Source organism: Lepidochelys kempii, chromosome 1 (genome assembly GCF_965140265.1).
Source record: "Lepidochelys kempii isolate rLepKem1 chromosome 1, rLepKem1.hap2, whole genome shotgun sequence".
Lineage (NCBI taxonomy): Eukaryota > Metazoa > Chordata > Testudines > Cheloniidae > Lepidochelys > Lepidochelys kempii.
This window is the reverse complement of record NC_133256.1, coordinates 343,577,594-343,589,589: the sequence shown is the minus strand read 5'-3', so window position 1 is coordinate 343,589,589 and position 11,996 is coordinate 343,577,594. Positions and strand designations below refer to the sequence as shown.

The 11,996-nt window shown below is 49.6% G+C and overlaps 1 protein-coding gene across 2 annotated transcripts in view; it reads left to right on the top strand.

Moving 5' to 3' along the window:
• Positions 1-7,959: 7,959 nt before the first annotated feature.
• PLXNA4 (plexin A4) overlaps positions 7,960-11,996 on the top strand; it is a 578,455-nt gene continuing 574,418 nt past the window's right edge. For both annotated transcript variants that reach the window (XM_073328857.1, XM_073328858.1), the window contains exon 1: positions 7,960-9,203. In XM_073328857.1, the coding sequence (XP_073184958.1) occupies positions 8,025-9,203 (1,179 nt within the window). In that variant the 5' untranslated portion in view covers positions 7,960-8,024. The remainder of the gene's footprint in view (positions 9,204-11,996) is intronic.

Below are 11,996 nucleotides of genomic sequence, written 5' to 3'. Positions count from 1 at the left end.
ACTATCTCGCCACTTCATGGAAGGGAGATCCAGAGATAGGAGGTGATTTGCCCAATGGCTCATAGTGAGTCAGTGGTAGAGCCTGGAGTAGAATCCAGCTTGCCGCTCTGTCCCCTAATCACCACGCTGCTGCTCATCTCTGCAACTGATCTTGTTTCCAAAAAGGTGCCTTCCGAAAGTTACGGAGAACAAGCCACCAAGGTAGTCAACCTGCTCTGGTGGTGCAAGGCTATTCTGTCTATTTGAGGTATCTATGCGGCCCACGTTAGTGTGATATCTGAGCACCTGACAGTCTTCAATGCATCTATCCTCCCAACACCCCTGCGAGGTAGGGAAGTGAGGTACAGTCAGAGTGACTTGCCCAAGGTCATAGAGGAAGTATGTAGCAGAGGAAGGAATTGAACCTAGGTCTTCCCAGTTGTGGGTTAGTGCCTGAACCACTAGATCAGTGGTTCTCAACCTATTTATTGTTGTGGACTACATATGCGGCCCCCCCAGCCCGCCTCCAGATCCCTATGTCCAGTGCCCACCTCTGCCCACAGCCCCTCCACAGAGTGGAGCCAGGAGCAGACTCCACTGCAGGGCTGGGCGGCAGGACAGCTATGGACCCCGCTGTGTGACAAGGCAGTGCAGGGTTGGCGCCCTGGACCCTGCCACATGGGGAAGAGAAGGGAAGGGCAGCTTGGGCGGTCCCAGAGCCCAGCCACACAGGCCCTGCGGCCTTTAGCACGCAGCTAGGCTGCAGCTGTGTGCTAATTGGGCCGCATGTGGCCCGCTGCACTAGACCATCCTTCTCTGGTCGCCACAGTTTCCATCCTTACTGGTAAGACACTGTAGGTATTGTATTTTTTTGCTGTAGTCTTTGTGGAGAAAATTCCCTGAGGGTCACAGGACCACTCCGAACCTGACAGCTTTCCCTTCCAAGCATGAAGTGCGCTGCTGTGATCTCCCTCTGCTGATAGAAATCCAGAGCGCATCATTCATAAATGAAAAATACAAATAAAGTCTGCATACAATTTTTCCCCTTTGGAGAAGGAAAGAAGCACACATGACCGATGGTAATTGCATCCCTCCGTGATGAACTCTGGAGAGGGCTCAGATTCCGAGGTGATGGGCACCGTCCAAGAACCCAAACAGAATAGCCTTTGTGATCCATGAATGCCGTGGTGCATAGCTGGTGCTTTAAATGCCTTGGGAGTAACCCACTGCAGAAGTTAAGCTCTCTATTTAGGACAAGCTGCAGGTTTTGCTGGGATGTGCTTTTTGCCACAGGCTCACGAGAAAAGATGCTGTAAAGTGGGGTCCCCTCAAAGAGAGAACTGCCTTCGATTTCCATCAGGCAACAAACAGACTGCAAATTCAGGGAGAAAGGAGTTAGCTGAAGTTAGAAGCCGGTCTTTGTTGGGGAGTTGTTGACAATGTCCTTGTATGAGTTCTTGCTCTATGCAAGTTTCCAAAGAAAAGCCTCTGTCCATGGTAATCAGGGTTTATTAAAAGAAGCCAGGAAAATGTTTAGCTGAGATTAAAGGGATTGTGTAGCTGCACTTGGTGCTGAATTGCTTCACAGTGACTCTGTTGCTGGGAGCCTGCCTAGTCAGCATACGTGTCCGGCCTCCTGTGTCCCGGGAAATGAATAGCTGTGCATGAGTGGAGCAAAAGTAAACAGTGGAATGCACTGCCAGATTAGTGCTGGGCTTCATTAACTGCTAAGCCCATACGGCAGGCATCTCCTAGCAGAACTGGGCACAGGCTTGAAGAGAACTCGCTGGATAACTCTGGTCAGGCTGTGTCACAACCTGAGACCTGACTCTCTCTCTCTCTCATTTGAGCCCAGTTTGGGGGCTGGAGTTGTTGGATGAGAAACCCCTTAACCCCTATGTTTGGGGGATGGTGTTTCATTCATATCCTAGATTCAAACTTGTCCTTTGATTTTGGCACCTAGCTGATCCCGAACCCAAAGGGGTCTGTCTTGGCCCAGTGCAGCTGGAATGTCATCAGTGATTGTTCTGGCAGAGGATCAGCCCCCAAGGGGCCCAAATCTCTCAGCTGATCTTTCACAATCTCTGTGGTTGGATGGGACTATAATCAAGATCCGTTGATCTCATCTGTTTTCCACCTGTTCATAACAGAAGCGGGTGCGTGTTACAAAAGGAGGAATGTTTAATCTCCTGTGTTTACCCCAGGGGGATGATCCAGCTGTGGTGGGGAAGAGATTCGCGGCAGGGTTTACAGTAGCGGTCAGGGTGAATCACGGTCGGTCTCCAGCACGGACTGCTTTCAATCTGGGCCCCTCTGCAGCTTGTGAAGCGAGTTCAGTCTTTTATGTGACCTTGGTGCTTCTGAATCCGAATCCAAACCCGAATTCTCTCCCTGCTTTGGCTTGGCACTCACCCCAGCCTGTGTGCACTGCTCCAGATTCACATGCCAACCCCTCGCCCCCACTGTGTACTATCTGCTTTCGAATCCACCCTCTCCTTCCTTGGACAAAAGGGAGCTGGTTTCATTTTTCCCCATTGAAACTTGCTGCGTTTTGAGGATGATCTTAACATGCCATGCAATCCTTGTGTTGTAGTTCAAACATCACATGAGTTGCAGGTAACCCTACTGCATCTAAACTTTGCCCTCATCATGGGATGCACTGACCTCTTCCCAGGGGGCTGCATGCTGTCCTGTCTTTGGGATCTCCCAGTAGAGGTTCCCGAGGAGGGGCCTAATGGTATCCTCTAACCAGGATGAGACTGAACATGGGGGGCAGATTGTCCTGCTTCTGCTACTGTGGGGTTCATCCACCTTCCTCCGAAGCAGCAGGTACTGGTCTTTGTTGGAGATAAGACACTGCACTAGATGGATCTTGGGTCTGGGCCAGTCTGGCAATTCCTAGGTTCCCAAGCTTCATTTTGATGCACCATGTAACCTCTGCTCTGGTGCAGCTCCCCTTTGGGGTACAGAAAGGGAGAGTGATATCTTCCTTTCCTCCCTTCTCTGGCACCCCATGGAGCTCATGGAGGTTATGCAGGATCAGGACCACGTGGGCCTAGAGTGTGTGGCAGAGGGACTGGCTGCTCCGTCCAGTGGTGTCATCCAGGAAATACTGTGAGCTGTTAGTGCTGCTGGATGCCTCATTAGGTCTCGCAGTGTCCTCTTTGCTCTGGTGTGGGTGGGGCACGCAGTGGTAGGTCAGTCCGGCAGAGCGGCATGTACAGGCAGCTGTCCCTGCCCTGGATTGGCTGCAGCCTCTGAGGGGATGCTGCCGAAGAGCCTCTGCAAGGGGCACCATGGAGAGTTTTCCATGGAAGAGGGCAATCTGCCTCACCCCAGTTGCTCCAAAATCCCTTGGGGGTGAAGAAGCACAAAGAACTCCTCTCTGATTTTTCCATTGAGCCCGGTGCATGCTGGGACAGAGCTTTGGGGGTATTGTTCAGTGCTATGTGGATACCCAGGCAGCGCAGATGTGATCAAACTCAATACTGCATCTCCGTGTCTGAGCTGAGGCGCAATCAGTAACTTCAGATACGGTGCCTGTAATTTGCATATTTTTTTCAATGTGGACTACAGATCCCAGCATGCACTAATCTATCTTGACCGTCAACTTGGATCAAGATAGAGCATTGCATGCTGGGACATGAAGTCGCCACAGGCCACACCTTCATGCTTAGGCAAATCCTTAAGTGCAGGCTGCACTGTAGATCTCTGCATGAGGCTGACTTGGGCTTTGGGTTTTTTGTTTTTTTGTTTTTCCCAGTAAGCAAATAGATCAGGGGGTTCTCAAACTTCATTGCACCATGACCCCCTTCCGACAACAAAAATGACCCTAGAAGGGAGGACCAAAGCTTGAACCCGGCCGAGCCCCACTGCCCTGGGTGGGATGGGGGAGCAAAGCTGAAGCCCAAGGGCAGGGGGGCCTGTAACCTGAGCCCCACCGCCCAGGGCTGAAGCCCTTGGGCTTCGGATTCAGCCCCAGGCGGTGCGGCTTGGGCTTCAGGCCTGGGCCCGCGCAAGTCTAAGCCAGCCCTGATAACCCTATTAAAATGGGGTTGTGACCCACTTGGGGGTCCCGACCCACAGTTTGAGAACTGCTGAAATAGATCAAAGCCTGAATGCCAGATCTCATTTTCTGCTCCCTTCTTATCTTTTGTTTCCATGTTTATGTGTTTTCTAATCAGTCTCGTTCAGGCCCTGCAGAGTGACAAGCTGGGTATTCTTACTGCATTGTATTGTTTCTGTCTTCCCAATGGCTGTAATTTCACCATCCCCCCATGTGGGTGATAAGCATTTTGAGATGCACAACTCTCTCTCTTCCTCTCTGGTGCCTAAGATGTAGCAGGAACGCTGCCCACTCTCTGCTCAGTAAATAACTAATTACAGGCATCCGTGTCTCTGTCCTATGCTGTGACAAACAGACTTTTTTTTTTAATAAACCCAAACAATGACTGTAGCACACAGAGGCTCCAACAGAGATTCGTTCCCCATTGTGCTTGATGCTGTAGATACACATGGTAACAGACAGTCTATGCCCGGAAGAACTAAGAGTCTAAGGGGACAAGACAAAAGGTGGGAGGAGAAACAGAGTGGTAAAGGGATGTTCCCAAGGTCACAGAGCAGCTCAATGGCAGAGTCAGGAATAGAACCTATATCTCCTGAGTGCTTTCAGCCATTGTGTCCCTGTGCCTAGCACTCCCTCTGTCTCAGTACATCAGAAGTTCACCCTTGTCAATACTCCTTTCTTTTATGAATCTCTCAAATCACTAAGCCTTGCCTGCCCCTCACACTGCAATAAAGAAATCAACCAAACCTCTAAGGCAGAACCTCCCCCAGGCCAGTCTGCCAGTGTTTCTCCCTCCCCGCTTCCCCCCCCCCAATCTGTTTAGATGATCAACATCTCAGGCCAGGGGCTTGTTCAGTGATTGGAAGGGCAGATACTTGTCAGACTTCTCCCTGTATGTGAAGACTTTCCCCCATGAGTCTCGCTATTTTGCAGCGCACTTTATACTCTGTAACAAGTATTTGTGGCATCTGAAAGTCAAGCTGGGTTCTTTCTGGCTTATGCCCCCAAGATTCTACAGGCTGGCGTGTGTTCTCCATAACCCCTGTGTAGCCAAGTTATTTTCAGTCGGCTTGTCTAGCTGCTACCATGGGATGAATTTTCCTTTGCTTTTGGACCTTAGTTCCCTGACCCACCAATGAGTGGTGTATAGGTAGACCTCACTGCAGGACTGGGGCCTTGGTTAACTATGCGGTAATTGACACGTGAGTCACCATAGAACCTGTTTCCTTATCCTGTAGCTGTTCTGACTTTGCAGGGCTGAGAGAGGGGGGAAAAAATAAAAACTTCCCTTAAAAGAATCTTTTCTCCTTATGTATTTCTAGTGCTCCAATTACCCCGGTGTCTAGGCAGCCATTAGAAACACAGATTGTAATTCATAAGTGACCAGAACTAGTTTTCGGGGGCACCGGGTGACATTTCAGAACACTGGGTCCAGCTTTCTCCTTTGAAAGAGTCCACCCTTGAGCCAGGAGCTGAAGAGGTATCGCTGCACAGGGACAACTTTTCCCATCGCTACTCTATCCATCATCATAAAGATTATTAAAAGCCCTGCTTACAGACCTGCATGACTGGTCGGCTGCAGAGAGAACTGTTTCTCACTGATGAGAGAGAGAGAGAGGGAATCTCTTGAACTTTACGTAAACTTGATTTTAAAAAATATTTGTTGGACCAGAAGGACAAAGTAAACATGCCTTAAGTAAACTCAGCATGACCTCTGCCCAGGATGTGTCAAATGCAGCAGCTGGGAAATTAAACGTGGGGGCGGGGGAAGAAGTACAACTGTCCTGAGCTCTTAGCTGTTGTGAGATTTTTGCTTAGATCCGAATTGCGTAAATACTCTGAAAAGTGACTGTGTGATGCCAGATTTATTCCTTCCATGTGGCTTCCTGGTCAGATCTGATCAGCTTACAAGTCACAAGAAGATGGGCTAGCCCAGTGGTTCCCAAACTAGGGGCGCCGCTAGTTCAGGGAAAGCTCCCGGCGGGTTGGGCCGGTTTGTTTATCTGCCGCGTCCACAGGTTCTGCCGATCGCAGCTCCCAGTGGCCACCGTTCGCCGCTCTTGGCCAATGGGAGCTATGGGAAGCGGTGCAGGCCGAGGGACGTGCTGGCCGCCGCTTCCCGCAGCCCCCCTTAGGGGCTTTCCCTGAACAAACGGCGCCCCTAGTTTGGGAACCACTGGGCTAGACCCTCAGGTGATGTAAATCTTTGTAGCTCCATTGATGTTAGTGGATTCAGACTAGGTGTTAATCTAGCCCAGTGGTTCTAATTACCTTAGTCGTACCTTCAACTCTCTGGGATCTGGAAATCCTGCTGTGTTCACCTTGCCACTTGCAATCCTTAGCACCAGGTCTCACCACCCTTATTTCAAAATTAACACCATTTATATCAGTGGAATAACTCAGCATGAGTAGGGGTGGCAGAGCCTTGCCCTTTGAGACGGGTTCAAAAGGAGTTTTGCTTCTGGTCCTTATAAAGAGAGAAGGGGCATTTTGTGGAAGTCAGACCCAGGCTTTGACCAGCCTAATGTTCAGGGGTGTGTGGTTTGTGACTGTCTTTGATTTGGAGCCTGCTCTAATGGTTGTCCGTAATAAGGCTTTTGCACTCAGCGCTTAGTTGAAAGGTCCGCATGTGATGCGTGAGCCAGAATGGAATCCAGATCACTCTCCAGTAGCTGTATGGGCTCTGCAGGACTCAAAGGAGCTGAACTGGTTTTTGTTAAATAAGCAGTTATGAAGAGAAGGAGGTGCAGTTTCACAGGTCCCGGCTACGAGACAAATGCAGCTATGCCAGGGAACCCAGTAACAACGGAGCTGTCTGCAAATGTGGCTAAAACAGGGTTCTGTCTCCGGGCAAAGAGGGGAACTTAACTGTGTGTTTAAAACCTATGGCAATTTACAGCGGTCTCTTTAAACCTACACAGTTAAAGCACCATTCAGCGTTTACAGTGTTGCGGGACAATGGTGTTGGGAAACCCCTTTACGTGCATAGTGTAAACAGGCTAGAAGGACACTGAGTGCCAGTATATGTATCCTCTTTGGCTGCACTAAAAACTGCAGCTCAAAGGGGTGAAACGGAAAGGGTTGGGTTCCCACTGGGGCCAAACAGAAACCGGTTTTCTTTCATGAAAGATTTCAAGGTTTCAAAATTTTGGTTTCATTCTGATGCAGAAGAAAAGTTCCTGCCCTATCTGATTTAGCAAGGACCTAAACCTAGGTGTCCCGTGTCCTAGGTCAGGGCCCAAACCACCAGGCTATACAGTCGGTGTCTCTTTCTGGCTCTCTCCCTTCTGGTCCTATGAATATTCAATTTATACTAAGTGGAACAGCACCAGGAGAAGAGGGAGGGAGGGACACTAACTCTGTCAGAGAGAAAGGGTGGTTAAGGCACTGAGCTTGGCTACAGAAGATCTGGGTTTAATTCCTATCTCTGTCACCCATTCCTTGGGTAAGTCACTGAATCTCTCTTCTACTCAAGTTTCCCGTCTGTAAAAAGGGGATCATAACTCATTCTGTCTTGTCTGTTTGGACTGTAAACTCAGGTACTGGAACTATATCCCTGTATAGTGCCTAGCACAATGGGACCCCGTCAAAGCCAGGGTTTTGTAATGCAAATACTGGTCAATATCTGTGGCCATTAACCCTTTTACATTGTTTGCTTCCAATGCATTTCTCTATTGTGTTACGGTGTGTGGCTGGTTATTAATCTGGCATGAGATTTCTCCCAGTCTTTTCTTTCCAGGAGGGTTCCTTTGTGCTGGTTTTATACAGAGAGATCAGAGATGAGAAAGGGGTGATTAGCAATTAAATATTCTCTGAGGATGGCATGGTTTTGAAGGAGGAAGTGGGGGGGGAAATACTCCATAGTAATATACTTTTGTTTTCCTCTCCCTTTGCTTGCAGGACAAAATCCACTAAGGGACTTTGAAAACGCTTGCCGCTCCGCATCCTCACTCCCTTGGGAATACAAAACTTTCTAACTATGTCGGCAGCCATGTGGAAATGGACTTGCCTGATTTCCCACCTGCTCCTATCTACCATGATGCCATCCCTTGCTAGGCAACAGCCACCTAATCCAAAGAGGCCCTTTGCCACTTTCCCCAGAGAGCAGGCAGAGGGGACTTTTAACCACCTGGTGGTTGATGAAAAAACTGGGCACATTTACTTGGGGGCTGTCAACAGGATCTACAAACTCTCCAATGACCTAAAAGTTCTGGTGACCCACCAGACTGGTCCAGATGAAGATAACCCAAAGTGCTATCCTCCCAGGATAGTCCAGACTTGCAATGAACCCTTGACTCTCACTAACAATATCAACAAGATGCTCCTGATAGACTACAAGGAGAACAGGTTGATCGCCTGTGGGAGCCTTTACCAGGGGATCTGCAAGCTGTTGAGGCTGGAGGACCTCTTCAAGCTGGGAGAGCCCTTCCATAAGAAGGAGCATTATCTCTCTGGGGTAAACGAGAGTGGCTCTGTTTTTGGAGTCATTGTTTCTTACAGCAACATGGATGACAAGCTGTTCATCGCCACGGCCGTGGACGGCAAGCCCGAGTACTTCCCCACCATCTCCAGCAGGAAGCTCACCAAGAACTCCGAGGCGGATGGGATGTTTGCTTATGTCTTTCATGACGAGTTTGTGGCCTCCATGATCAAGATCCCCTCAGACACGTTCACTATCATCCCTGACTTCGACATCTACTACATCTACGGCTTCAGCAGTGGCAACTTTGTCTACTTTCTGACCCTGCAGCCTGAGATGATCTCCCCGCCTGGCTCCACCACCAAGGAGCAGGTCTACACCTCCAAGCTGGTCCGGCTCTGCAAGGAGGACACAGCCTTCAACTCCTATGTTGAGGTGCCCATTGGCTGCGAGAAGAACGGGGTGGAGTACCGGCTTCTCCAAGCAGCCTATTTATCCAAGGCAGGTGCCATCTTGGCCAGGTCCTTGGGTGCCAGCCCAGATGACGATATCCTCTTCACAGTCTTCTCCAAGGGGCAGAAGAGGAAAATGAAGTCCTTGGATGAGTCTGCTCTGTGCATCTTCATCCTGAAAAAGATCAATGACCGCATCAAAGAAAGGCTTCAGTCCTGCTACAGGGGAGAGGGGACCTTAGATCTGGCCTGGCTCAAAGTCAAGGACATTCCCTGTAGCAGCGCGGTAAGTCACGTGTTTAACCAGCCACACTGAGCTACTTCATGTGGCTGTTTGTACCAGGACAGTGTGGCCTACTGAGTAGACCAGAAAACTAGGAGCTGGGACTGCTGGGTTCCATGCCAGGCTCTGCTACCAACTCACCATGTGACCACTTTGTGCCTCAGTTTCCCCATCTGTGAATTGGGGAGCATAATGCTTTCTTACCTCACAGGAGTGTTGTGATTGTTAAAGAATTAGTGTAAGGTGCTTTGAGATATTCGGAGGGAATCAGCCTATTTGCTTTAGTTGTTGTTCTACAAAATAATTAATTAGGGATGAAATTCCACCTCCATCCAGAAGACCAGCACAAATTCTATACACCACTGAAACCCTTAAGGTGGCACCTCTGCTTATGGGTGGAATTTTACCCCCAAAATCTTAATTTGAGGTAGGGTGATCAGATGTCCTGATTTTGGGGTCTTTTTCTTATATAGGCTCCTATTACCCACCATGCCCTATCCCGATTTTTCACAGTTTCTGTCTGGTCACCCTAATTTGAGACAGAGTCTAAACTAATTTGCACAATGAGATTTGCTAAGATATGGCTTGATTATTATTATTATTTTTTTAGGGGTCTGTAACATAGGCCATTAACCCACGGAAGTCCCCAATTCCCCATGCAGAGCCAGTTCTACAATGTTTGTGCACCAAAAAACAGTAAGGGAATAGCTTGAAGATCAGTGCTATATGCCTCAAGATTCAAGGGGAAGATTCGGGGTGGGGGGCGCAAGGTGCTTGGATTTATTCTGCAAATAAGCCAAAGCATCCTTGCGTTGCCTGATGGTGCGGGCTACGCTTGTTGGGGTCTGCCTCAACCCAGGCAGTGTATTGCAGCCTTTGATATGCTGTACCGAAATCAGCAGTACAGCGTGTACTGCATCTGGGCTGCATGTAACAGAGCGCCATGCTTTGGTTTTTCCGTCTTAATTAGCTCCATCAAGCGAGAGGCAAGCTCAAGTCTGAGCAAATCGAGAATGGAAAACACAGAATGCTTCCCCTGGCCCCCAGTCGAATGGCAGAGCTGGAACGTGAGCACTTAATTTGGGCGTGGGCTTGCACTGCTGAGCCCTGGCACCTCTAGGCTTGGCAGGCAGTTCATAGTCCCGGCACCTCTGGGCTTGCTGGATCAGTTATGAATGTAAAATAAGTGCTTGAGCCCCGGCGGCTCTTTCATTACAAACTAAGCACTATGGAACGCCCCCCCACCCCCAGTCAAATGGCAGACTTGGAATGCCTCCTCTTTGATTCGCACCGTATCCACTCCGCTTTCCTCCAGGCCATTAGCCATTTGGTTCAATGGCAGAGAAGTTTAGTCTGACTTAGTTTCTGTGGGTGATTTCCCTATTGGCTTAGGCCACTGGCAGCGTAAAGGGGGGCCTGAAAGTGGGCAAAAATTCCATCTCTGCGCCTGGTAGAAAGAGGCCTTGGTGTAAATGAGAATTGGGCTGTCTCTTTGAGTCGGATTCCTTCTGCCCATTGGAGCCAAAAGCAACCCTCCCATTGACTCTAGTGGGAGAAGGATCAAGCCCAGAGGTACAGCGCCCCTGGAGCGCTGCAGTTTCAAAGAGCTGCTTTTAGGTTGAAGCGGAGTACTTTCCGCTGGGGTTACTTGGTTGGGCCACTAAAGCTCCCCACATAGGGGTATCTGCTGCCTGTAGGCTTACTACCAAACTCCCAGCACAACTCACTGCAGAACTCTGAGACAGAACACGGAATCGCGCCAACCCCGTCATTTCAGTGGCGTTGATAAGCCATGAAAGGGACCGTTAGCTCTCTGTGGTCCCTATAATGAGACCTTGATGAAAACAACTATTAAATTGCATAGGAGAATGTGAGCAAAGAGTTGGAGCATGGCCTAGTGGTTGGAGCAGGGGACTGGGACTCTGTTCCTTTCCCAGCTTTGCTGTGTGACCCAGGCGGGGAAAGCTGCCAAAGCATTATTGTGCTTAGTCTCTACATCTGTACAGTGGAGATGAGCCATCCCCAGCGTGAGAAAGTGCATAGAGAGCCCCGAATGAAAGGCACGATTCGGAGGAGTATTAGATTCTGAACCCTTAAGTTGAGAAGCACTTTGCTCTGTTGATTTTCAGTTGGCTGCCCCCGGGAAAGGTACTAACTCCTCAACTTAAATACAGCTGGCAGAACCCACCCCCTCAGCCTGGAAAGTGTAGCCTTTCAATAAGTGGAGGTGGCTGCTGAGATGTCTGGGATAGACGTCTCACTAGGGCCTTCTCTCCATGGGAGATTTGCCCCCGTTACAGCCCTTGTCAGCCATCCACTGGCACGGCTGCATGGTTGCAGGTGTAAATGTATCCGCAGAGTGGCTTTGCCTGTCAGCACAATGGGAATTGAAGGGTGGCGAGCTACCCTGCTGCCTCGCCATCAGAAACTGAAATCCTCAGCCTGGCCAAAGGCCTAGGCTGGCCGATGGGGTGAGTGGTGAGAAGCTCTGGGAGTGTTACAGTGAGACTGACAGAGATTAGGAGGACCTGCTTGGGCTTTTAAGAGATGTGGTCAAACATAGGTCCTGATTTTTTTGCTCTTCTGTAGTAAACAAAGAGTTCATTCCTAAACTCTACAGCAATAGCCCCCCACGCTGTAGATAGCTTGCCGTGAGCTGGAGTGCAGGGTATGGCTACTCTGGCCTCATGTTTTTCTAATAGGGCAGCAAGCAGTTAACAGAAAGTCTGAGTCCCCCTCCCCGTTTGTGGCTGCTTCCGTTTTCTTCCCCGTGCAATGTTTGTTCATGGCCACGAC